At 42.3% G+C, this 27,770-nt stretch overlaps 1 protein-coding gene across 1 annotated transcript; it reads right to left on the reverse strand.

Annotated features, from left to right (window-relative positions):
• Positions 1–209: 209 nt before the first annotated feature.
• LOC115104847 (myosin-7-like) lies at positions 210–27,758 on the reverse strand. The gene is made up of 39 exons (XM_029626176.2): positions 27,704–27,758; positions 27,317–27,362; positions 25,632–25,840; positions 24,202–24,345; positions 23,954–24,110; positions 23,837–23,864; positions 23,641–23,746; positions 17,441–17,533; positions 16,990–17,053; positions 16,801–16,899; positions 16,265–16,368; positions 15,509–15,647; positions 15,295–15,413; positions 14,941–15,090; positions 14,679–14,849; positions 14,205–14,514; positions 14,035–14,108; positions 13,641–13,846; positions 13,418–13,541; positions 12,770–12,906; positions 12,425–12,680; positions 11,955–12,197; positions 11,696–11,872; positions 11,453–11,598; positions 11,288–11,378; positions 10,410–10,799; positions 10,178–10,304; positions 9,962–10,080; positions 9,679–9,875; positions 7,789–7,972; positions 7,260–7,425; positions 3,457–3,581; positions 3,061–3,369; positions 2,750–2,953; positions 2,352–2,648; positions 2,108–2,212; positions 1,913–2,008; positions 1,673–1,807; positions 210–258 (listed from the first exon to the last, which is right to left on the reverse strand). The coding sequence occupies exons 3-39, from the start codon at positions 25,830–25,832 to the stop codon at positions 238–240; spliced, it is 5,814 nt and encodes a 1,937-aa protein (XP_029482036.1). The 5' UTR covers positions 25,833–25,840; positions 27,317–27,362; positions 27,704–27,758; the 3' UTR covers positions 210–237.
• Between the last annotated feature and the right edge of the window lie 12 nt (positions 27,759–27,770).

The following is a 27,770-nucleotide window of genomic DNA, read 5'->3' on the forward strand; positions in this document are numbered from 1 at the left end:
TTTAACAAGTGACATAAATAAGGGATCATGGCTTTCACCTGGATTCACCTGCTTAGTCTATGTCATGGAAAGCGCTGGTGTTCCTAATGTTTTGTACACTCAGTGAGTATAAAAATATGATAGTATAGCTGTTTGACATCAAATACTTGTTGACATGAGGGAATTTGAAAATTATAATCAATATAATTATTTTGATGGAAAGAACTGACCTGACAGCTGGCATCACAACTCTTGGCCTCACTCTTCATCCTTTCCTTTCTGTGACAGAGAAGATGGATTGATCATGAGCATTTTTTAATATTACTGTGTGAAGGAAAACATTTTATACTGCCATATACTGTGTCCTTAAAATTATATGGATGGAAACTTCAACAGGTATGTACAGTATGTATATTATGGTAAATGGTTTGTGTTAGTTTTTAGAAATCTGTATTTTTAAAACCATCAGACCATCAAAAAATGTTTTAAACCATTTAGTTTTGCGTTTTATATTGAAAGTCCACAGGTTTCTTTTGCTTCAATAGAGTGATCAGGGGCATGCAACTATAGTTTTCCTTTCCTACACATTCAGCAGAAAAAAAGCGTCATTTTCAAGCTCCCGAGTGGCACAGGGGTCTAAGGCTCTGCATCTCAGTGCTAGAGTTGTCACTACATACGCTGGTTCGATTCCAGGCTGTATCACAACCGGCCGTGTTTGGGAGTCCCATAGGGTGGCGCACAATTGGCCCAGTGTTGTTAGGGTTTGGCTTGTGTAGGCCGTCATTGTAAATAAGAATTTGTTAGCTGACTTGCCTAGCTAAATAAAGGTAAAAAAAAAATTTAAAAATGATGATGACAACAGAAGTGCAATGCTATTTTAGAGCAATTATGTGCAATTAAATAATTCAATGGTCACAAAAAAATAAGTTATGAAATCTGTTACATTTTTTGCCTAATTCAGTTTTTTTCCAAATTCAGTTTTTTTTCCGTTTTGTCAATCCATGTTTCTGTTTTTTGCCCAGTTTTTTCTGTTTTTTGCTCTCAAAATTGCACATTTTAATAGAAAAACAACTAAATTGGATGTTCTAAGTCCACAACAATGGTTTAACTACATCAGGAGACCACTTTTGAGGTCTGGGAAAAATCTGGGTGTAGATACCATTTAATTCAACTGGGCACCAGCAAAAGACTTGTTTGGTTAGTGGTCTTTCTGTACCACACATGTAATTACGGAGTTTGCTAAAAAAAAAAACAGACAAACACGCACACAAAGAAAGGGGCATTCCTGCGTTGCCTCTTCAGAAAGTTGCCTCTTCAGAAAGTTTAAGGAAAATACGAATCACTGATGGATTTTGTTAATGTATTATGATAATCTTGGGCAATACATTTATTTGATTTCCTACTAAGTTCAATAGATTGCTGCTCTTCAACTACAGGATGTACCGCAGAAAATCGTTAAACCTGTTTGTGGAACAAATTGAAGGAGTAATCTAAAACAATTTTAGGATGAGACAATTAAATTAAAGGGGAACTCCTCTAAAAAACAGGAATATAGATAACGATAATGCGAATAGCTATTTGATGTAATATGCCTTAAAGCTATTCCAAGTTTAGTTTTTTGCCATCTACACTACAGTACATGGGATGTTTGCAAATGATCCTTTCAGACTCTTGAAAAAGTAACTTTACTGACCTTGGAGCCGGAATCACGACTCTTGGCTCTCATCTTGTTAACCTGAGACTCAGCAATATCAGCCCTCTCCTCTGCCTCATCCAGTTCATGCTGAATCTTGCGGAACTTGCCCAAATTAGAATTGGCTTGTTCTTCCTGTGAAATGTTTTAATGTTTTAAGTATGATTTAAGTTTTTAGCAAACACAACAATTTGAGAATTACAGATGAATTAGTTGGATGATGGAACATTTTCTACTTACAGCCTCCTCTGAAGTTCTCTTGTAGGATTTGACCTTCAGCTGCAGTTTGTCCACCAGGTCCTGAAGACGGGACAAATTCTTACGGTCTTCCTCAGTCTGTACCCAAAAAGAAAGGAAAAAAATGTAATTTGTGTGTCTTGCATTTGATTCTTAGCATGTTAATAATGCACTGTCAAATTAAAATATGTGATGTACCTGGTAGGTGAGCTCCTTGATGCGTCTCTCATATTTACGGACACCTTTCACAGAATCACTGCTCCTCCTTTGCTCCATTTCCACTTCACTCTCTAGCTCCCTCACCTAGAAAGAAATTATGAATGTTAACACATTAATTCCATTTACGTTGTTAGTTACCACTGCTTTTAATATTAAAGCTAGAAATATGAAAAAATGATTTAGAATTAATAGAAGATTATGTAGCTGGGCCTCAGACACTTACTCTGGACTCCAGCTTCTGGATCTGCTTCTTGCCACCTTTCATGGCAATTTGTTCAGCTTCATCCAGGCGGTGCTGCAGGTCCTTGATGGTCTGCTCCATGTTCTTTTTCATGCGCTCCAGATGAGAACTGGTGTCCTGCTCCTTCTTCAGCTCCTCTGCCATCATGGCAGCATCAGTAATGGCCTTTTTGGCCTTTTCCTCAGCATTTCTGCACTCCTGCACAGCCTCCTCCACTTCATTCTGAAGCTGGGATGTGTCACCCTCTAGCTTCTTCTTCTGGCTCAACAGGCTGGTGTTCTACACATATATATGACAAATTCCTTTTAATATAACCTCAGCAAATCTCAAATCGCAGACATTTTAAGGAGAACACGAATTGTTATCTATTACCGTCTTACCTGTGAGTGCAGCAGCTGAACTCTCTCACTAACATCCAGCAGTTCCTGCTCAGCCAGTTTGCGGCCTCTCTCAGTCTGCTCCACCATGGCTCTCAGCTCATCCAGTTCAGCCTGCATCAGGTTGTTGCGTCTCTCTACAATAGCAATGTTCTCCTTCAGATCATCATTGCCACGAAGAGCATCATCCAGCTGCATTTGAGAATCCTGTAGAGATAATTTATGATTTTACTATATTTTGTTTCACAGTGTGGTTTGGCTTTTTGTGAAGGCACAATCAATGTTTTTAATTCACAATGTTGTGGAGGTGTTACCTTCAGATGGGAATGAAGACCCTTAAGTTGCTTCTGGGCCTCTGCTGCCTGCCTGTTGGCCTGGCTGAGCTGGATCTCCATCTCATTGAGATCTCCCTCCATCTTCTTCTTCAGCCTGAGAGCTTCATTCCTGCTGCGAGTCTCTGACTCCAGGGAGCTTTGCAGGGTATCCACCACTCTCTGCTGGTTCCTCTTATTCATCTCCATCTCCTCATCCTTCTCCACCAGCTTCCGTTCAATGTCAGCTTTGACCTGATTGAACTCCAGCTGTGCTCTCAGGATCTTGCCCTCCTCATGCTCTAGGGAGCCCTATGAGAACACAGCCACCCATAGTTTAGAAGATTTTACAATTCAATTCTGGAACTTTCACTATCAGTAAATGTTTTCTATTCTTACCTCAGCTTCCTCTAAAGCAGACTGTATCTCAGCCTTCTCCTGCTCCAGCTGTTTACGGATTTTCTCCAGCTCATGGATGCTCTTTCCTCCCTCACCAAGTTGCTCAGTCAGGTCAGAAATTTCCTCTGTGGAAAAATGTAATTGTTCATCAGAATATTTGTTATCTCTGATGTTGTTGTATTTTCCATCTTTAATTGTCTAGGTTATGCTATTTAGTGATAAGAAGAAGGAGAAGAAGACGAAGGATAATAATAAGAAGAAGAAGGATAATAAATTGACCCAATTTCCCCAAGTGTTATTATTCCGCTACCAAATATGTTTTATTATGATAATTTATATAAACTCAATTTAATTATACATATTCTCTTTTACAGAAAGTGATTAGATTTGATAGTGACAGAGTCACACATTGTATAAGATACAGGGATGCAAACTAGTCACCTTTAGGCGAAATTAGTTTTGAATCCAAAATAGGTAACATACTTGATTCGTATAGATCCGATGATCATTTTTTATAAATGTTTTTGTCTAATATGGACGTTTTGATCACTACTGACTAGAGGTCGACCGATTATGATTTTTCAACGCCGATACCGATGAATCGACAAATTTTTATTTATTTATTTATTTGTAGTAATGACAATTACAAGAATACTGAATGAACACTTTTATTTTAACTTAATATAATATATCAATAAAATCTATTTAGCCTCAAATAAATAATGATACATGTTCAATTTGGTTTAAATAATGCAAAATCAAAGTGTTGGAGAAGAAAGTAAAAGTGCAATATGTGCCATGTAAAAAAGCTAACGTTCAAGTTCCTTGCTCAGAACATGAGAACATACAAAAGCTGGTGGTTCCTTTTAACATGAGTCTTCAATATTCCCAGGTAAGAAGTTTTAGGTTGCAGTTATTATAGGAATTATAGGACTATTTATCTCTTTACCATTTGTATTTCATATACCTTTGACTTTTGGATGTTCTTAGAGGCACTTTAGCATTGCCAGTGTAACAGTATAGCTTCCGTCCCTCTCCTCGCCCCTACCTGGGCTCGAACCAGGAACACATTGAAAACAGCCACCCTCGAAGCATTGTTATCCATTGCTCCACAAATGCCGCGGCCCTTGCAGAGCAAGGGGAACAACTACTTCAAGGTCTCAGAGCGAGTGCCGTCACCGATTGAAACGTTATTAGCATGCACCCCACTAACTAGCTAGCCATTTCACATCGGTTACACCAGCCTAATCTCGGAAGTTGATAGGCTTGAAGTAATAAACAGCTCAATGCTTGGAGCACAGCGAAGAGCTGCTGGCAAATGCACGAAAGTGCTGTTTGAATGAACGCTTACGAGCCTGCTGCTGCCTACCACCGCTCAGTCAGACTGCTCTATCAAATATCAAATCATAGACTTAATTATAACATAATAACACACAGAAATACAAGCCTTCGGTCAATAATATGGTCAAATCCGGAAACTATCATTTCGAAAACAATACGTTTATTATTTTAGTGAAATACGGAACCGTTCTGTATTTTATCTAACGGGTGGCATCCCCAAGTCTAAATATTGCTTTTACATTGTACAACCTTCAATGTTATGTCATAATTATGTACAATTCTGGCAAATTAATTACGGTCTTTGTTAGGAATAAATGGTTTTCACACACTTCGCAACGAGCCAGGTGGCCCAAACTGCTGCATATACCCTGACTGCTTGCACGGAACACAATTTGACACAATTTCCCTAGTTAAAAGAAAGTCATGTTAGCAAGCAATATTAACTAAATATGCAGGTTTAAAAACATATACTTGTGTATTGATTTTAAATAAAGGCATTGGTGTTTATGGTTAGGTACACATTGGTGCAACGGCAGAGCTTTTTTCATGAATGCGCTTGTTAAATCATCACCCATTTGGAGAAGTAGGCTGTGAATCGATGAGAAATTAACAGACACCGCATCTATTATATGCTACTCAGGATACGCTAGATAAACTAGTAATACCATCAACCATGTGTAGTTAACTAGTGATTATGTTAAGGTTGGTTGTTTTTTATAAGATAAGTTTAATGCTAGCTAGCAACTTTCCTTGGCTTCTTGCTGCACTCGCGTGCCACGCAGGCTTGCTGCACTCGCATGCCACGCAGGCTCCTCGTGGAGTGCAATGTAAGGCAGGTGGTTAGAGCGTTGGACTAGTAACCGGAGGTTGCCATATCGAATCCCCGAGCTGACAAGGTACAAATCTGTCGTTCTGTTCCTAAACAAGCAGTTAACCCACAGTTCCTAGGCCGTCATTGAAAATAAGAATGTGTTCTTTAACTGACTTGCCTAGTTAAATATAGGTTTAAAAAAGTAATACATTTGGCCACAATCGGTGTCCAAAAATAGATATAGATATAAACTAATGTTTTCCCTCTATGTGGTTAATTTTCAGAATGAGAGAATTTGGTGAAAATGAGGCGTTGCTTGTTAAACAAGTGGTTTCAGGAATCAAGTGTAGCTGGAGCTTGGCCTGGCTTAAGTTGGATGCCACTATAGTGGTGAAAGGAACACCATACACTTTCCCTTTTTCTCACATTTTGTTGTGTTGAACTTCACATACTGTAACATTTTGTGAGTATTTTACTTTTTACTCAGTGAATGTTATATATTTCTTTTGTTTTGACTTTTTACCCCTTTTTCGTGATATCCAATTGGTAGTTAGAGTACTGTCCCAATGCTGCAACTCCCATACGGACTTTGGAGAGGCGAAGGTCGAGAGCCATGCGTCCTCAAGCAGTGCGAAACTGCACTGCTTCTTGACACACTGCTCGCTTAACCCGGAAGCTAGCCGCTCCAATGTGTCAGAGGAAACACCATACTGGCGACCAAAGTCAGCATGCATGTACCCAGCCCGCAACAAGGAGTCGCTAGAGCGCGATGGGACAAGGACATCTCGGCTAGCCAAACCCTCCCATAAACCCAGACGACGCAGGGCCAATTGTGCACCGCATCATGGGTCTCCCTGTCGCGGCTGGCTACGACAAAGCCTGGGATCAAACCAGGGTCTGTAGTGACACCTCTAGCTCCGCGATGCAGTATCTTAGACCACTGCGACTATAATCGTAGTCGCTGTAATAGAGCAGAAATAGAATGGATGTTTGTTTGTACTTTACAATGTTTTTTTCCCAAGTGCAATATTTAGTGTGTGTTTGTGGTCACATGCGTTCTATTATAAAGGCTGTCATGGCTAACAGCAGTATCAGTTGTTTGTTCTGTGGACTTGAGTGTCATTTGCAGTAAAGCCTAGGCAACAAATAACATTTGATAGCTTTCCTTAACATTTTTAGCTATGAGTTAGGTTCACATTAACCACTTTTTAGTTTACACAGAGACTGATCATGTCGATAATAATCTTTGTGGTTTAATTAGTACACAGTTTAAACCTGCATTTCAAGAAGGGATCAAGCCTGAATGTCACTAGAAATGTTCACTTTAAAGCAGCAAGTTTCTGTGAAGAAAAAAAACGTGTCACCTTTTTGGGCCCTCACTGAAGATGACTTCCCAAACAAAGTACAATTTTTTTAACTCCTCGACTTTAGAAGGTCAGCTTCTGAATGTCATAGAGACAACCAAATACATTCCCATGTTCATCAGAGTTGTGCCTTTCTCTGGCAGTTTGCTGCTTGTTTTCTAACCTAAAGCATTGCGGATGTATGCATTGTTTTAGATCAGTGTAACAATTGTGAATTGTGCCCTTCAAATCAAGGAAGGAACGTGGGCTCCCCTATGCCGTGCATCTAATAATGCATATCCTCTGACCTTGAAGGTTCTTGTTCTCCCTTTTCATGGACTCCAGATGATCCAGAGATTCCTCATAAGAGTTCTTGAGTTTGAAGAGTTCAGTGCTGAGAGATCTGGCCTCTTTTTGGGAGCTCTCCAGCTCGGTCTGAGCCTCTTCAAACTTCTGCTTCCACTCAGCCAGGACCTGGAAAGATAAGTGGTTTCAGTACAGTATATGATTAGGCTAAGATGTACTTTATTGTCCATTAACTAACAGCGGAAAGACGGTCACAACCCAAGCCCCGAGACACACAGTTGCAGGAAGCAATGGGTCAGCCGCAGTTCTGTGCCCCTGAAGCAATTATAGGGGGTTAAGTGCCTTGCTCAAGGTCACAACTGCAGGCGATGGTAGGATGATGTCAGCAAACCTCCGGTTACCGGCTCACTCCGCACCAGGTTTTCCAGTCTGAAGTTGCTGGTCTACTTCTCTAACCACTAGGCTACCTGCTGCCCCTATCATGTACTATAATGAAGGCTAATTGGACTTGTCTACAATTAATTGTCTTACCTTGTCGAAGTTCCTTTGCTTTTTGTCCAGAGCGGCAGCAGCTGCATTGGATCTCTCCACATCCACCATGAGATCTTCAATCTCATTCTGGAGTCTGTGTTTAGTCTTCTCCAGGGAGGAGCATTTAGCATTAACAGCTTCCACAGCCTCCTCTGCATCCTGCAGACGCTGAGCCAGCTTCTTCCTGGATTAACATAGATGAGAAATATTTAAGACATCTGCCTTTTTTGTACGGTGCATTCGGAAAGTATTCAGACCACTTGACTTTTTCTACATTTTGTTACGTTACAGACTTATTCAAAAATGTATTCAATTATATATTTTTCTCATCAATCCACACAATAACCAATAACGACAAAACAAAAACAGGTTTTTATCAATTTTAGCAAATTTCAAACCAAAAAAGAAATACCTTATTTACATAAGTATTCAGACCCTTTGCTATGAGACTCGAAATTGAGCTCAGGTGCATCCTGTTTCCATTGATCATCCTTGAGATGTTTCTACAACTTGACTGGAGTCCACTTGTGGTAAATTCAATTGTTTGGACGTAATTTGGAAAGACACACACCTGTCTATATAAGGTCCAACAGTTGACAGTGCATGTCAGAGCTGAAACCAAGCCATGAGGTTGAAGGAATTGTTTGTAGAGCCCTGAGAGAGGATTGTGTCGAGGGAAAGATCTGGGGAAGGGTACCAAAAAATATCTGCAGCATTGAAGGATGCCAAGAACACTGTAGCCTCCATCATTCTTAAATGAAAGACGTTTGGAACCACCAAGACTCTTCCTAGAGCTGGTCGCCCGGCCAAACTGAGCAATCGGGGGAGAAGGGCCTTTTGTAGGGAGGTAACCAATAACCCTGTGGTCACTCTGACAGAGCTCCAGAGTTCCTCTGTGGAGATGGGAGAACCTTCCAGAAGGACAACCATCTCTGCAGCACTCCACCAACCAGGCCTTTATGGTAGAATTTCCAGACGGATGCCACTCCTCAGTAAAAGGCACATGACAGCCTGCTTGGAGTTTGCCAAGAGGCACCTAAAGGACTCTCAAACCATGAGTATAAGATCCTCTGGTCTGATGAAACCAAGATTGAATTCTTTGGCCTGAATGCCAAGCGCTATGTCTGGAGAAAACCTGGCACCATCCCTACGGTGAAGCATTGTGTTGGGATGTTTTTCAGCGGCAGGGACTGGGAGACTAGTCAGGATTGAGGGATAGATGAACGGAGCAAAGTACAGAGAGATCCTTGATGAAAACCTGCTCAAGAGCGCTCTGACCTAAAACTGGTGGAAAGGTTCACCTTCCAACAGGACAATGACCCTAAGCACACAGCCTAGACAACACAGGAGTTGCTTCGGGACAAGTCTCTGAATGTCCTTGATTTGCCCAGCCAGAGCCCGGATTTGAACCTGATCGAACATTTCTGGAGAGACCTGAATATAACTGTGCAGCAACGCTCCCCACCCAAGCTTGAGAGGATCTACAGAGAAGAATGGGAGACACTTCCCAAATGCAGGTGTGTCAAGCTTGTAGCGTCATACCGAAGAATACTCAAGGCTGTAATCGCTGCCAAAGGTGTTTCAACGAAGTACTGAGTAAAGGGTCTGAATATTAACGTAAATCGGATGTTTCAGTATTTTTTTTGCTATTAATTTCTAAAAACCTGTTTTTGCTTTGTCGTTATGGGGTATTGTGTGTAAATTGATTAGGGAAAAATACAATTGAATCCATCTTATAATAATGCTGTAACGTAACAAAATGTGGAAAAAGTCAAGGGGTCTGAATACTTTCCGAATGCGCTCAGGTAACACAAGTATCATTCATGTACTTTTGTGTGTCACTAATTCAGCCAAAGTTGAATAGCCTTAAAAGTAAGAAAACGTCCTTACTTTGCATCTTCAAGCTCCTCGGTCTTCTGGATGGCATCAGTTTCATACTTGGTTCTCCACTGAGCCACTTCAGCATTAGCCTTGGACATGCCACGCTGCAGCTCAGACTTGGCCTCCTGCTCCTCCTCATACTGCTCCCTCAGCAGGTCTGAGTCATGGCGAGCAGACTGCACTGCATGGGCAAGTGCGTTCTTTGCCTGGTAAGGACATTTTTGTAAAGAATCAAATTATGTCGGAGGTTAAATGAAGTTGATTATTGACACTGCATTTTTAGTATAAATACCTTGACTTCCTCCTCTAGTTGTCTCTTGAGGTCTTCAATCTGTTGAACGTTGGACTGCTTACCTCTGGTCAGTTGGGAGACCAGAGAGTCCTTCTCCTCCAGCTGTCTGGCAAGTTCACCTGTTTTAATGCAATTCTAATTATTTCAAATTATATTATTTATTTGGTTATCTGTTGTTGCTGTTCATGTGAATGTCCATATTATTTGTTAATATACCATTCTCAGTTTGAAGCTTTGCTTTCTGCATGGTGAAATCATTGATGGATCGCTGTCCTTCCTCAGCTTTCGTCCTGTATTCACTCATCTGGTCCTCGAGAGTGCGGCACATTTTCTCCAAGTTTGTCTAAAAACAGATTTGTTTTTTGAATGACAGAACACCATCACTAGATTGCATCATTTAAAAGCATGTGCAGATAACACGTTTTGATTGCTTAGTGATACCACATACTTTAGACTTGACAATCTGCTCCATGTTGGAGACCACATCGTCCAACTCCAGCCTGAGCTCACTCTTCTCCTTCTCCAGCTTCTGCTTCACTCTCTGAAGGTTGTCAATCTGCTCTCCCAGGTCAGCCACACTGTCAGCATTTTTCTTCCTCAGAGTGGCAGCTGTAGCCTCATGCTGCAGAGTAGCCTCTTCAAGGTCTCTGCGCACCTTCTGAAACTCAGCCTCCCTCTTCTTGTTCATCTCAATCTGGGCAGCAGTGGCTCCACCTGCTTCCTCCAGCCTCTCACTGATCTCTTCCAGCTCTCTGGCCAAGTCTGCTCTCTGTTTCTCCACCTTGGCACGGGCAGCTCTCTCAGCCTCAAGCTCTTCCTCCAACTCCTCAATGCGGGCCTGCAATGGAGGGAATTATGATTTACAGAACAAGTGTCAAGTGTACAATGGTGGAAAGAGTACTGAAATATCCTTCTCAAGTAAACGTAAACAGTAGATAATTTAAAAAGTACTCTGGGTACTTCATTAAGCTTGATAACCTTAGCAAAATGAGCTAATTATCTGAATGTTGTTACACATATTTTCCATGCATTAAATTGAAAAAGTACTCTAGGAAATGAATGTACAGTAGGATCTAAGTTAGTTTATTTTAAAATAAATTAAACATTCAAAGCAATTAAAATCAGGGGTGCAAGGATTACTGAAATATTTTCCTTAAGTAGAATACTGTTACAAAACATTTTCCTCAACTAGAATAAAATAACTGACTTTGAAAAATACTCGGGAAAGCTACTAAATTAAATGAACGAGAGTAGTTGTAATTCGTTACTTTACATCTCTGCAAGTGTAACAGAAAGATTCCCTTTTCAATAATGCTATTGAAATACCTGCAGCTCCTTCAGTTTTTTCTGGAGTTGGGCACCCATGGCCTGCTCATCCTCAATCTTGCTGTTGAGTTGGCTCATCTCAAAGTCCTTCCTATTGAGAAGAACATGCTTATTGAGAAAGCATTTTCTACTGAATAATATTCTATAAGCATTGTTTGCATTTACTTCTTCATTCTCTCCTCCATTTGCTGCTTGTCATTCTCCAGGTCCATTAGGCTCTCCTGGGTCAACTTCAAGTCTCCTTCCAGCTTTCTTTTGGCTCTCTCAAGGTCCATCCTGACCTTCTTCTCTTGCTCCAGAGACCCTTCAAGCTGATAAAGGATATATTAAACAATATTGTGCTGTAGGCTATTTTAGGATATTACTTATTTTGTTGTAATTTTTTATGAATTCCTATTTAATACTCACATCATCAACTTGCTGTTCCAGTTTGGCTTTGGCCTTGGTCAGCGTGTTGACCTTGTCCTCCTCACTCTGCAGGTCATCCAACGTTTGCTGATGAGCCTCCTGCAGAGCCTTCTTCTCCTTGGTCAGCTTGGCAATGATTTCATCCAGAGCTGCCATCTCTTCAGTCAGGTTTTTAACCTAAGGAAACAATGTCGTTACGTTTTCATCCAAAACAATCAATTGGAGTTTTAACAATACAATAATGAAGAACAACTTTTACCTTGTTCTCTGTGGCATGCTTTTCCTTCTCCACTTTAGCCAGAGTGAGCTCCAGATCATCAATGTCCTTCTTGAGTTCTGAGCACTCATCTTCCAGCTTCCTTTTCTTAGCAGTCAGCTCTGAATTCATCTCCTCCTCATCCTCCAGTCTTTCTGTCAGCTCTTTGGCTTTGGCCTCAAGCTGGATTTTGCTCTTGATCAGACCCTCGCATCTCTCTTCAGCATCACCAATAGTGTCTTCTGACTGTCAATGTGTCAATATATTGTAAGTATATCAAATTCTCCAAAGCTCAGAAATGTGTTTGGTGGCAAAATATTTGGAGACTACAAATGCTCCGCTGATTGTACATACCTATTTAGCAAATCATGTCTCCTCTTTCTCTGTTTTTACATTTCTCTAGTTAGCTAAGGCAATTTTGACAAAGGATTTGAGTGCAGCAATGTAACGGTAGTGCAGTTAAAGTTACTCACAGTTTGGACAGCGATCTGCAGGTCATTCTTCTCTTGGATAAGGGAGACCATCTTCTCTTCCAGCTCCTTTCTACGGGCTTCACTTTTAGCATAAGCCTCTTTAAGCTTCAGGAATTCTTCCTTCATGTTCGCCATCTCCTTCTCAGTCTCTGCTGACTTCAGCAGAGGTTTAATCTTGAAGTACATCTTCATCCAGGGCCAATTCTTGACACCCATGAAGGCACGAATGTTCCATTGGATCACAAGCAAGGCGTCCCTGTGAAATGGAACAGAAGTAGCTTTTTATACACCATTTTCCACCTCCACCATATTGTCTGCAGAAGTTTTATCTACTCTTATTTCAACCTGCGTTCAACAATTTTCTGGAACTCAATTCTGGCAAGTAGACCACGTGATCGGGCCTGCATTCCAGTGATGATAAGAGCGAGACGGTCATCTCTCATCTCCTCAAGGGTACCCAGGAGACCAGCCTTGAAGAACACCTAATGAGACACAAAGACCATAATGTGGTGGTTGGACCATCTTGTATTCGGTAGGATTGTATTTTTCTGCCAGTTGACCACAATTAACTTGAATGTGTTATCCCCCATGTTTATAGTCATGTTTAGATTGTTGATGTCTTGCCTCTGTGCGAAAAAGGCACAAATTGACTACAAGGTGGCCTTAGAATGAGAAATTGATTTTACAACCAGCATGTTGACCAAGATTTATAACATTTGGCACGGTCTATCTCAAACAGTATGTGTACAATGCCTTTAATATCTTATATGTAGCCAGATCTGGACTTACTACATGGTGGCGCTACACCAAGTATATATTTGTATCTTTTGACTTGATCCATTTGGCCTAGAGACAGATGATATGTAGTAAGCATGATCAGTGGTATATCAGCAAGTGGCATTGCGCCGTTCGACCTGATGGTGTTGTATTCTTAATGTCATGCTTGGACCCCATAATTGCTGCTATTGTTTTTCATCTATTTAGAGAACGTACCTTCGTGTGTCCTAATCTGTACTGGGTGTGGTCAATGTCCAGAGAGCCCAGCAGTTTTTCTGCTGCCTTCATGTTGTCCATGAACTGACCCTCAGGGACAGCATTTGGATTCAGGATGCGATATCTGAATTTAAATCAGAAAGCAATTATCTTCAAAAATGGAACACCTGAATAGGTAAACAGTTGAATTTATTTTGGACAGGAAATGCATAATGATTTGTACCTTTGTTTGAAGTCAGCATACAGGATCCTGTTGGGGAAGCCCTTTCTGCAGATCCTGATGCCTTCCAGCACACCGTTACAGCGCAGCTGGTGCATGACCAGAGGATTCTCCATGGCCCCAGGAGTTTTGGTCTCGTTGGGGATGAGGCAACGCACAAAGTGAGGGTGAGTAGACCTCAAGTTGGTCATGAGTTTACCCAAGTTCTCCTGTAAGTATGACAAATGTAGAATTTTCCATAAATGACTCCCAGTACCTCACGAGTCATAACGGCATTTAATGCTATCATGCCAATCCACAACAAACTGACATGTCAAATTTAGCACAAATATAATACATTTGTTATTTGCTGCCATTTGAAAACATCAGAAGTATATTGATTTAAAGTCAGATTTACCCTGTGCAATGCAGACACAGTCTGGAAGGAAGAGCCTTTCTTCTTCTTTCCTCCAGCCGCTTTTTCTTCAGGTGCTGTATGATAATGACATCAATTAAATATATTATTGTCATGTACATTTGTATTTATTTCTGTGGTTTGTAGTCTTTGCCGATAAAAACACATAGTACCTCCTTCTGCACCAGCATAGCCCACAAAGAGGTTGGCCAGGAACTTAAGACTTGACTTCTGGAACAGTCCGACCACAGTCTCATTCAGCGGGTCCTTGTTCTTCACCAGCCAGTTACCAATGTTGTAATCAACAGTGCCAGCATAGTGAACCAGGGAGAAATGTGCCTCTGGTCTACCCTTAATAATCCTAGGCTTCTGGAAGCATGCATTTTTGCCCAGATGGGTGTCATACAGCTTAGCTTTGAATGTAGAATCACTGGCCTTGGGGAACATGCACTCCTCTTCAAGGATGGACATGATACCCATGGGCTGAAAGGGGAAAATGAATTAAAATAAATGAATACTAAGGCAAAATAATAAATATGAGAATAATTTGTTGTTGAAGCACATTTATAAAGATTGCCCGTGTAAAGTTTGAAATCCTAAAGATTCAATCATATAAATTAAACTACTGCGAAACTGAAGACACCAACCCTTTCAATGAGGTCAATGCAGGCAGCCAAGTCCATGCCGAAGTCAATGAACTCCCAGACGATGCCCTCTTTCTTATACTCTTCCTGCTCCAGCACAAACATGTGGTGGTTGAAGAACTGCTGCAGCTTCTCATTAGTGAAGTTGATGCACAGCTGCTCAAAGGTGTTGAACTGAAATAGAAGTTTACAGTTACTTTATTTTGTCAGCTGTAATGTTTTAGATTAATAGTTTCATGACATGGCCTTTTATCAAATCACTCACATCAAAGATCTCAAAACCAGCAATGTCCAGCACACCAATGAAGTGCTGGCGAGCGTTCTTCGTGTCCAGTGAAAGGTTGATTCTTATCACCATCCAGAGGAACATGTTCTCATAAATTTTCTTTGCCAGTGCACCAATGGAGTAGTTAACCTACAAAATGTTGAGAAAATAATTTACCAAAACATAGACTCCACATATACGCATAGGGACAGTTTCCCAGACACATATCAGGCCTTGGACTAAAAGGCATCATCAATGAGGAATCACAGGCATGAACATTTTAGCAACTCTAGACAAAAGTTTTATGCTCAAAATTATTATCTCCTGGAAATGTACAACTTTTTTGAGACTCACCTGGTCGACACTCTGACCTTTGGTGACCCACTCATTTCCTACTTTGACCCTTGGGTGACACAGCCCCTTGACCAGGTCAGCAGAGTTCAGGCCCATCAGATATGCAGCTTTGTCAATATCTGGAAAGGCAAAGTTTTATGGTTGGAGGAGGCACTCTGATTGTCAGATTTTTCAAATATTATGTTAAAGTGAGAGGTATTTAATCAGTGCTCACCCTCAGTGCCATCTGCCTCTGCTTGCTCCTCCCGCTGCTTATTCTTGAACTTCAAGTTGCCGTAGTGCATGATGGCCCCAGTCAGCTTATAAATGCCATTAATCTCTTCTTGGGAGAATCCAAGCACATTAAAGGCATCCTAGTTTCGAAATAAAAGCCATTGTTTTGTATTGGAGAGAGAGTTGGATACAACTGGATTATTAACACATACAGTGAGTGTACAAAACATTAGGAGCACCTGCTCTTTCCATGAAATAGACTGACCAGGTGAGTTCAGTGAAAGATTTCATCCCTTATTAATGTCACCTTCAATCGGTGTAGATGAAGGGGAGGGGATAGGTTAAAGAAGGATTTTTAAGCCTTGAAACAATTGAGGCATGGATTGTGTATGTGTGCCATTCAGAGGTTGAATGGGCAATACAAAAGATTTAAGTGCGTTTAGAATGGGGTATGGTGGTAGGTGCCAGGCGTGCTGGTTTGAGTGTCAAGAACTTCAACTGCTGCTGGGTTTTTCACGCTCAGCAGTCTTCCGTGTTTGTCAAGAATACCTAAAGGACATCCAGTCAATTTGACACAATTTTCAGATGCATTGGATTCAACATGGGCCAGGATCCCTGTGGAACGCTTTTGACACCTTGTTGAGTCCATCCTCCAATGAATTGTAGACTGTTCTGAATGCAAAAGGGGATGCAGCTCAATATTTGGAAGGTGTTCCTGAGGGTTTGACGCTCAGTGTTTACAGTATGTTTTACTCACATCAGTAGCCATTAGCTCATCTGCATCATTAATGGAAGTTACAGCAATCTCTCCTTGGGAGATGAAGGCGTAGTCATAGGGATTGCTGGTGATGAGTAGCATATCTGAAAATATTTGAACAGCACAGTTTAATTGTGTTCAGGCTGTGGAATAGGCCATAACATACTATTAGGAAAATTGGCATTGTACAAAAATAACAAAACAACAGTAATATTAGAAATAGACAGGACGCCAAATTAGTCTTAATCAAGTTTAGAAAAACTGCACCTGGAGATTGTTTTTCGTGCATCAAAATGTCAATGTTGTGTGCTTAAATGGCATTTAAATCATTGCAACTTTCTCATGGACAAAGGAAATATTAAGGCATAAATCACAATACATTATGTTGTGAGTTTTACGGTTGGGAATGATGGGTAGCACACTGCATGCGCTGGCTGCACCATAATAATTTAATTGGAATTCATCAGAAATGTTCAGTTTAATTCAGAATGGACCTCAAGCCTGCTCAGTACACAGTTTGATGATGTAATACTCACCCAGCAGTTCTGGTTTCTTTTGGGACAGGATCTGGTAGAAGATGTGATAATCTCTCTCAGCCTTGAGCTGGAAAGTTACACGTGACTTCTCCAGTAGATCTGATCAGTATGGAAAAGTGCTTTTGGTGTTAATGTGTTTCCCGTCAACGAGATCTGTTCAATTCTGAGCAAATATACTATTGTACTCACAAGTCTCAATGTCAGCAGACGAAAGCTTCCCACTGACTCCAAAATGAATTCGGATGAATTTACCCTGTAAGTTATTGTCAAAAGTAGAAATGAATGAGCACACCAGATCTGGGTTCAAGTAGTAGTTGTTTTCTTTTTGAATACCTTCGGTGTGCTTGATTGAGCTTGAATGGGTTTAAATCCCACCTATCTGGTAGGCTCAATTAAACACTGAAAGTATTTGAAATAAAACAAATAGTATTTAAACCCAGGTCTGTTGCACACATACAGTCCCAAAGGGAAGATTAGCTGATGGACCCGAGGAAGATTAGCTGACGTCATGACATCAACTAATGGGGATCCTAATAAAAGTATTATCCTTATAAAATTCAAATCGAGAAGATAAAAGATAAGATTAAAATATAGGATAAGATTTGAATGGTCTTTGACTGCAAACAGAGAACAAACTTACGAATCGAGAGGAGTTGTCATTCCTGATGGTCTTGGCATTACCAAAAGCCTCCAGGGCAGGATTGGCCTGGATGATTTGATCCTCCAGTGTCCCCTAGAAATCAACATCCATACAGTGTGAAAATGCTGCAATGAACACCAATACTACATTAATAAAATGGGATCTAATCAAATGGCTTTTTTTGCATTGCCCCTTTTACAACCCTGCTACTCTCTGTAGTTATCATCTATGTATAGTCACTAATAACATGTACATATTACCACAACTAACCGGTGCCCCCGCTAATTGACTCGGTACCGGTAACCACTGTATATAGTCTCGCTATTGTTATTTTACAGCTGCTCTTTAATTACTTGTTACTTTTATTTCTTATTTTTATCTGTATTTTTTTTAAACTGCATTGTTTGTTATGGTGCTCGTAAGTAAGCATTTCACTGTAAAGTGTTGGATTCCGCGCATGTGACTAATAAAATTTGATTTGATTTGATATGCTCAACCAGCCATGAACATTTTTTACTTTAGGATAGATATTGATGATCACAGGGCTCGACATTAACGCTTGGACAAGAAGAATATAGATTTAAGTTGTCCGACTGGACAAGTAAAAAGAATCACAGAATAACCACAATGTGTGTCATCAGTGGATCAGTGTCCTCTGGATGCAATGTGTTGCACACTGTTCTCCCAATCTCTGCAGAGCAAAGAGTATAATTATTGTAGGCCTTCATTGACAGGCATGAGTGGTCTTTCAATCATGCAGTCGCGAGAAAGCCACATTGCTAGTTAGTGAGTTATTTCCGCAATTATACCAACATTTTGATCAGCAATGAAAATCCTGGAAAGGTCATGATGTTTGCATCACCTACATGTGCCAGTGGGCCTTTGCCAGAGGAGAGAGAGAGACAACAACAGACAGTGGCAACCCATCATTCAATGCAGGTGGGGCAGAGACCCACCTGTTTTGAGCCCTACATGTTTAGCTAATGTATTTATTTATTTGCCCATTTTGAATGTCATTTTGGAATTAATTAACGTTACATATCAGTTTGCAAACAATGTTAAAAATAAAATAAATAATTTAGTTAATAAAGCCGGATACAAACATGTTCTCTTGAGTAAGACAGGTCCAAATTGTTTCAGCCTAGCTCAGTGCTTCCTGTGGTGGAGGGGCAGCCAGCGAAAGCACAGAGCATAGACGTTGGTCATTTTCTCTAGTTGCGCTGTGATTGGCTGTGTTCTGTAACTCATGGGGAAACTAGCTCATCGCAGAATCTTCAGGGAGAGCTAGGTAGTTCAAGCCCCCTAGGGTGCTGCCATAGAGTTACATTAGATGTACCTGTCCAAGAAGGCTCAAGGTCAAGATAAAATGATGTCAAATCACGTTATATCTACAGTAGCTTTGATTGGACTGTTGTCAACATCATACTTTCAAAATCTTAGCTAGCTAGCTAGGCAAGCAGTCATCATCATGAATCACGTCGACAATCTTTTCAATCTCTGTCATATGAAGATAAATTATACAGAAAACGTATTGGTGCTCATCGGTCATTGGACATAAACATTACACAAAAGTCAGACATCGCAAATTCAACAATGGAAGGAATGAATTGGAAGGAATGAGTGGCTAATTGCGATGCAAAACAATAACTATTTTGCTTCCCCTGCCTGCAATTCGGTGGAGAGGGTGTGTGGTCCAAGTCTGGGTTTAAGAGTTGAAAACATCTGTCTGAAATGGTCTCTTTTCCGAGCTTAAAAGGATAAACATTCACAAGCAACACCATGGGCCAGAAATTGTTGAATACATTGGCCACTCTGTCAATCCATCATGGATTCTGCCTGGTTCAAAACAACTCGGAACTCAGAACTGGGAAATCTCCGACTTCAGTGTGTTCAAGACAACTGGGAACTATGGGGGGAAAAAATGAATTCTGACTGGGAAATTGTGTTTTGAACGGTCGTCAAACTCGGAATTCCAGTCAGGAACTTGGATCTCTTTCTAGAGCTCTGACTTCCAGACCTAAAGATCCCTGATATCTTGATTCAACCCTGTTTTTTCAGAGTTCCCAGTTGTCTTGAAAGCACCGTAAATCCAAAGAATGACAGTCTTTGATGACAATCTACAGAACACTGTTTGTCACCGTTTTAGTGCAATTAACGAGCGGTCGCATCTGCACTCGGTCCGCAGGAGACTCTGCTAGCTAGCCAACAGCTAGCCAACGTCTACCGAACAGAACTTCTGCACTCAACAATCCGGTCGCATTTCGCTTCGCTCCACAGGTAGTATCACATTTTTCATTTCATTTCATTACAGTACAACGGCTTGATTTGTTTGATCGTAGCTAGCTACATAGCTAGCTACATAGCCGTCTTTGTATCAAAGATAATTGTGTAGTCTAGAGCGATTTCCTAGGTTAGCTAGCCAGCTATTGTCGTTCTTTTAACGCAACGTAACGTAATCAACACTGCTAGCTAGCCAGCTAGCCCCGAATAGCAGCACAGTAGAAACTATTACACTCAACGGAACGACTTGATTAGTGTAGTGTCAACAACGCAGCCAATGCCAGCTAGCCTACATAGTCAACAACGCAGCCTCTGCCAGCTAGCCTACTTCAGCAGTACTGTATCATTTTAATCATTTTAGTCAATAAGATTCTTGCTACGTAAGCTTAACTTTCTGAACACTCGTGACGTGTAGTCCACTTGTCATTCCAATCTCCTTTGCATTAGCGTAGCCTCTTGTGTAGCCTGTCAACTATGTGTCTGTCTATCCCTGTTCTCTCCTCTCTGCACAGACCATACAAACGCTCCACACCGCATGGCCGCGGCCACCCTAATCTGGTGGTCCCAGCGCGCACGACCCACGTGGAGTTCCAGGTCTCCGGTAGCCTCTGGAACTGCCGATCTGCGGCCAACAAGGCAGAGTTCATCTCCGCCTATGTCTCCCTCCAGTCCCTCGACGTCTTGGCACTGACGGAAACATGGATCACCACAGACAACACTGCTACTCCTACTGCTCTCTCTTCGTCTGCCCACGTGTTCTCGCACACCCCGAGAGCTTCTGGTCAGCGGGGTGGTGGCACCGGGATCCTCATCTCTCCCAAGTGGTCATTCTCTCTTTCTCCCCTTACCCATCTGTCTATCGCCTCCTTTGAATTCCATGCTGTCACAGTTACCAGCCCTTTCAAGCTTAACATCCTTATCATTTATCGCCCTCCAGGTTCCCTCGGAGAGTTCATCAATGAGCTTGATGCCTTGATAAGCTCCTTTCCTGAGGACGGCTCACCTCTCACAGTTCTGGGCGACTTTAACCTCCCCACGCCTACCTTTGACTCATTCCTCTCTGCCTCCTTCTTTCCACTCCTCTCCTCTTTGACCTCACCCTCTCACCTTCCCCCTACTCACAAGGCAGGAAATACGCTCGACCTCATCTTTACTAGATGCTGTTCTTCCACTAACCTCGTTGCAACTCCTCCAAGTCTCCGACCACTACCTTGTATCCTTTTCCCTCTCGCTCTCATCCAACACTTCCCACACTGCCCCTACTCGGATGGTATCGCGCCGTCCCAACCTTCGCTCTCTCTCCCCGCTACTCTCTCCTCTTCCATCCTATCATCTCTTCCCTCTGCTCAAACCTTCTCCAACCTATCTCCTGATTCTGCCTCCTCAACCCTCCTCTCCTCCCTTTCTGCATCCTTTGACTCTCTATGTCCCCTATCCTCCAGGCCGGCTCGGTCCTCCCCTCCCGCTCCGTGGCTCGACGACTCATTGCGAGCTCACAGAACAGGGCAGCCGAGCGGAAATGGAGGAAAACTCGCCTCCCTGCGGACCTGACATCCTTTCACTCCCTCCTCTCTACATTTTCCTCTTCTCTCTCTGCTGCTAAAGCCACTTTCTACCACTCTAAATTCCAAGCATCTGCCTCTAACCCTAGGAAGCTCTTTGCAACCTTCTCCTCCCTCCTGAATCCTCCTCCCCCTCCCCCTCCTCCCTCTCTGCAGATGACTTCGTCAACCATTTTGAAAAGAAGGTCGACGACATCCGATCCTCGTTTGCTAAGTCAAACGACACCGCTGGTTCTGCTCACACTGCCCTACCCTGTGCTCTGACCTCTTTCTCCCCTCTCTCTCCAGATGAAATCTCGCGTCTTGTGACGGCCGGCCGCCCTACAACCTGCCCGCTTGACCCTATCCCCTCCTCTCTTCTCCAGACCATTTCCGGAGACCTTCTCCCTTACCTCACCTCGCTCATCAACTCATCCCTGACCGCTGGCTACGTCCCTTCCGTCTTCAAGAGAGCGAGAGTTGCACCCCTTCTGAAAAAACCTACACTCGATCCCTCCGATGTCAACAACTACAGACCAGTATCCCTTCTTTCTTTTCTCTCCAAAACTCTTGAACGTGCCGTCCTTGGCCAGCTCTCCCGCTATCTCTCTCAGAATGACCTTCTTGATCCAAATCAGTCAGGTTTCAAGACTAGTCATTCAACTGAGACTGCTCTTCTCTGTATCACGGAGGCGCTCCGCACTGCTAAAGCTAACTCTCTCTCCTCTGCTCTCATCCTTCTAGACCTATCGGCTGCCTTCGATACTGTGAACCATCAGATCCTCCTCTCCACCCTCTCCGAGTTGGGCATCTCCGGCGCGGCCCACGCTTGGATTGCGTCCTACCTGACAGGTCGCTCCTACCAGGTGGCGTGGCGAGAATCCGTCTCCACACCACGTGCTCTCACCACTGGTGTCCCCCAGGGCTCTGTTCTAGGCCCTCTCCTATTCTCGCTATACACCAAGTCACTTGGCTCTGTCATAACCTCACATGGTCTCTCCTATCATTGCTATGCAGACGACACACAATTAATCTTCTCCTTTCCCCCTTCTGATGACCAGGTGGCGAATCGCATCTCTGCATGTCTGGCTGACATATCCGTGTGGATGACGGATCACCACCTCAAGCTGAACCTCGGCAAGACGGAGCTGCTCTTCCTCCCGGGAAGGACTGCCCGTTCCATGATCTCGCCATCACGGTTGACAACTCCATTGTGTCCTCCTCCCAGAGCGCTAAGAACCTTGGCGTGATCCTGGACAACACCCTGTCGTTCTCAACTAACATCAAGGCGGTGGCCCGTTCCTGTAGGTTCATGCTCTACAACATCCGCAGAGTACGACCCTGCCTCACACAGGAAGCGGCGCAGGTCCTAATCCAGGCACTTGTCATCTCCCGTCTGGATTACTGCAACTCGCTGTTGGCTGGGCTCCCTGCCTGTGCCATTAAACCCCTACAACTCATCCAGAACGCCGCAGCCCGTCTGGTGTTCAACCTTCCCAAGTTCTCTCACGTCACCCCGCTCCTCCGCTCCCTCCACTGGCTTCCAGTTGAAGCTCGCATCCGCTACAAGACCATGGTGCTTGCCTACGGAGCTGTGAGGGGAACGGCACCTCAGTACCTCCAGGCTCTGATCAGGCCCTACACCCAAACAAGGGCACTGCGTTCATCCACCTCTGGCCTGCTCGCCTCCCTACCACTGAGGAAGTACAGTTCCCGCTCAGCCCAGTCAAAACTGTTCGCTGCTCTGGCCCCCCAATGGTGGAACAAACTCCCTCACGACGCCAGGACAGCGGAGTCAATCACCACCTTCCGGAGACACCTGAAACCCCACCTCTTTAAGGAATACCTAGGATAGGATAAAGTAATCCCTCTCACCCCCTCCCCTGAAAAGATTTAGATGCACTACTGTTCCACTGGAGGTCATAAGGTGAATGCACCAATTTGTAAGTCGCTCTGGATAAGAGCGTCTGCTAAATGACTTAAATGTAAATGTAATGTATTGTGTTGTGTAGTGGCTTTGCTGGCATATATCCCAAAAAATGTTATAGAGTTTGCCCACCAAGATTTACATGCTAACTAGATAACCAGCCAAACTACACAATATGTTTTGAATTGGCTATCTCGCTAGTTAACTATTTAGCAGGTATTAATGTCATTGTCATGTCCGATGTCCTAAAATAACTTTCCACCGGCATTCCTGTGTCACTGCAACTGGCTTGACAGGTCATAACCTGTACCCGCGCACATTGACTCGGTACTGGTACACCCTGTATATAGCCTCGTTATAGTTATTTTATTGTTACTCTTTTCAAGGACAAGTTACTTGAGCTTTCGGACAAGTAAAACAAAAGTTTTACTTGCATTCTATTTTCTGTTTACCTTTTTTTCTTCTGCAGCACTTTTCTTTCCACTGACAGCAGCAATGCTGGCAAAATACTGGATGACCCTCTTGGTGTTCACAGTCTTTCCAGCACCGGATTCTCCGCTGGGATTGAAATACAAATGTTGATGTTTCAGAATTTATCTTAATCTTAAATAGCTTCAAATCAATATAACCTTTGGTTGATGTACTTACGTGATAAGAACAGACTGGTTTTCCCTGTCTGTTGAAAGAGAAGTATCAGTAAATGTGTCATTACACAAAAATGATTTGATATGCCAATGTAGATGAAAAGGAAAAGTGATATTTTACCTGACAACATGTACTGGTAGGCATTGTCAGAGATGGAGAAGATGTGAGGAGGAGCTTCTGTCCTCTTCTTGCCTCTGTATGCATTGACAACAGACTGATCGTACACTGGCAGCCACTTGTAGGGGTTGACAGTGACACAGAACAGCCCTGAGTAGGTCTGTGGAAGACGAGGGAGATGCAGATTTAGTTTCATTCATTTGAATGAATGTTTGATTTAATGGAGATATTAGCAGTCAGGCTTGACTTACGTAGATCATCCAGGCTGCGTAACGCTCTTTGAGGTTAAACAGCACAGCAGGCTCGTGCAGGAAGGTGAACATCGCCATGTCCTCAATTTTATCAAACTTTGGCGGGTTCTGGGGGTGAACGTCATCCTCCTTCACAGTAACAGTCTGAAAGATGGGCAAATTAAATGATTTTGTTTCATTTTCAAGGTGTAGAGGTATTCACTTTTGACACAAATCCTATCTTGATTTTTCACAAATTATCAATTGACATGTAATGCCTGATTTGCATGAAAGTTAAAGATCTCAAGTCAGGATTCTGCTCTTAGTTTTATATATATAGTGTACAACAATGTGGACACCCCTTCAAATAAGTGGATTCTGCTATTTCAGCCATACCCGTTGCTGACAGGTATATAAAATCGAGCACACGGCCATGCAATCTCCAGTAGAGCTCTGTGACTTTAAACTTGGCACTGTCGTAGGGGATGCCACCTTTCCAACAAGTCACATTTTTGCCCTGCTAAAGCAGCCCTGGTCAACTGTAAGTGCTGTTATTGGGAAGTGGAAACGTTTAGGAGCAACAGCAGCTCATCGCGGAGTGGTAGGCCACACAAGCTTACAGAACGGGACCGGCGAATGCTGATGAGGGTAGCTCGTAAAAATGGTCTGTCCTCGGTTGTAACACTCACTACAGAGTTCCAATCTGCCTCTGGAAGCAACGTTTTGTTTCAGCCTAGCTCAGTGCTTCCTGTGGTGGAGGGGCAGCCAGCGAAAGCACAGAGCATAGACGTTGGTCATTTTCTCTAGTTGCGCTGTGATCGGCTGTGTTCTGTCACTCATGGTGACACTAGCTCATGTGGACACCCCTTCAAATAAGTGGATTCTGCTATTTCAGCCATACCCGTTGCTGACAGGTATATAAAATCGAGCACACGGCCATGCAATCTCCAGTAGAGCTCTGTGACTTTAAACTTGGCACTGTCGTAGGGGATGCCACCTTTCCAACAAGTCACATTTTTGCCCTGCTAAAGCAGCCCTGGTCAACTGATGCCACCTTTCCATACAGAAATTGTTTGTCAAGATTGGTGTGGAAGAACTTGGCTGGCCTGCACCGAGCCCTGGTCTCAACCCCGTTGAACACCTTTGGGATGAATTGGAACGCTGACTGCAAGCCAGGCCTAATCGCCCAATATCAGTCCCCGATTTCACTAATGAGTGCCCGACCTCACTAATGCTCTTGTGGCTGAATGGAAGCATGTCTCCGCAGCAATGTTTCAACATCTAGTGGAATGCCTTCCCAGTGGACTGGAGGCTGTTATAGCAGCAAAGGGGGGACCAACTCCATATTAATGCCAATGATTTTGGAATGAGATGTTCGACAAACAGGTGTCCACATACACTACATGACCAAAAGTATATTTTAAGAAGATTTTTAATAGTAAAATATTTACCTTTCCAAACTCAGTATCAACGGTGACTTTAGCCCCATCTCTGCTGGTGATTGTGGCCTTGACGTACTCAACCTCAGGGTCTGGCACATAGCACTCTCTCTTTATGTCAAAGGGTCTAGTCTGGCATTCCATACGCTCCTTGTCTGACTTACGCAGATAGGAAGCTGCGGCACCAAACTCTGCCATCAACGCGTCCCCCATTCTTAAACCTGTGCAGACAGAAACAGAGTGCAGCATGGATATTATTTACACACAGTACCAGGTTGAAATGAATGCCAACCCCAAACTCTGCCATCAACATGTCACACATTCTTAAATTTGTGAAACAGAGCTTTGAATGCGTACAGTGGGGTTCAAAATGATTGACACCCTTGACTGTAGAAAATAAATGGTATTATTTTATACTAATACAATTGCATAGAGGAAGATATTATTATTTATTTTTTTCAAAAAGGTAGGGATCAAAATTATTGACACCTAAAGATTCTTATAAATGAAGTAGTCAAAAGTTTAGTAATTGGTCCCATATTCCTAGCATGCAATGATTAAATCAAGCTTTTGACTCTACAAACTTGCTGGATGCATTTGCAGTTCGTTTTGGTATTGTTTCAGATAATTTTTTGCCCAATAGAAATTAATGGTAAATAATGTATTGTGTCATTTTGGAGTTACTATTATTGTAAATAAGAATAGAATATGTTTCTAAACACTTCAACATGAATGTGGATGTTTTACAGCCCTTTGATTTTGCCTTAATACTTCACTAAATTAATTTTTAAAAGTCGGTCCCAAACATTTCCCCCAAAGACCTAAATGAATTGGAATATTGGATATTAGTATGACTTTATGTCTGTTTTGTATATGAACAGTATACTGTACCAGCATGGCAGACCAATAGAACTTTCAAATATATGGAGTGGCTGTGGATCCAACTTTTTCTGGATTTTTTGTCCCCTGTGCTAAAACATCCGGAGCTTCCCGAAGCCTCTGCGCATGTGCATATTCTCACCTTTAGATGCAGCGAACAGGCTACTCAGGCGAATGGTCACGGTGCTTGTTATGTGATCTTGCAGACACTGATTCAGCTTTGATCTAACTTTATTATTAAACAAGCGCCATTCGCTTGAGTAGCCTGATCTCTGCTCATAAAGTAGAGAATATACACTTTCGCAGAACGGGATCTGCGCATAAGCTTCGGAAAGCTCTGCATCTTTGAGTGAGGCCGAAAAAGTTGGATTTGCAGCCACGGCCCAAAATAATAGCCTAAAAAAGACACGAGGGTCGAGGCAGAACACCGGTGGGCTACCAGATTTAGAACCCTAGATTGATAGGACTTTATCTGAACAATATGAAGGTCAGCAAACCAATAACACACTGAAAATAAACCAAAACATGTGAGGTTCACACCAGACCAAAAGTAGCTAGGTCCACTGTAGCTCAAATCTACAACTTGTGTTAGTGATGACACTGACTACATGTAATTACTATACGGAAAGACGTATTATGCATCATATACAAGTTGACTAGATTGATGAGTAGACAACAAAATAAAACATTAGTATAGTAATATATAGTTGTCATGGAACACATTGAAAGTCTTCATGCAAACCACTAAGAGGCGGGTTGTAAAACCTATATTTAAAAACCTATATACCTATATACTAATAGAAGACTATTAGTCTTACCTGTCCTTGGTCACACCTTGAATATGTTTGGTGGAAAGGATCTCGACTGAGAATGAAATAGACAAATACAAAGACAATATCAATCAACTGAACACATATGTGTGGTAATGACAATTGTTTGGTCCTGTGATGATTATCTTTGCCCTCCTCAGCAGACTGCCTCTTTTTTTTTTTTTTTTTCACCTTTATTTAACCAGGTAAGCAAGTTGAGAACAAGTTCTCATTTACAATTGCGACCTGGCCAAGATAAAGCAAATCAGTTCGACACATACAACGACACAGAGTTACACATGGAGTAAAACAAACATACAGTCAATAATACAGTAAAAAAAAAAAAAAAGTCTATATACAATGTGAGCAAATGAGGTGATATGTATATATGCTTACCTTCAGGATGTCCAGTGCCTTGTGTCTCCCCCTAGTCTGTCTCCCCTGGTCTCCATCACTCTATATA

Source organism: Oncorhynchus nerka, linkage group LG22 (genome assembly GCF_034236695.1).
Source record: "Oncorhynchus nerka isolate Pitt River linkage group LG22, Oner_Uvic_2.0, whole genome shotgun sequence".
NCBI classification, from domain to species: domain Eukaryota; kingdom Metazoa; phylum Chordata; class Actinopteri; order Salmoniformes; family Salmonidae; genus Oncorhynchus; species Oncorhynchus nerka.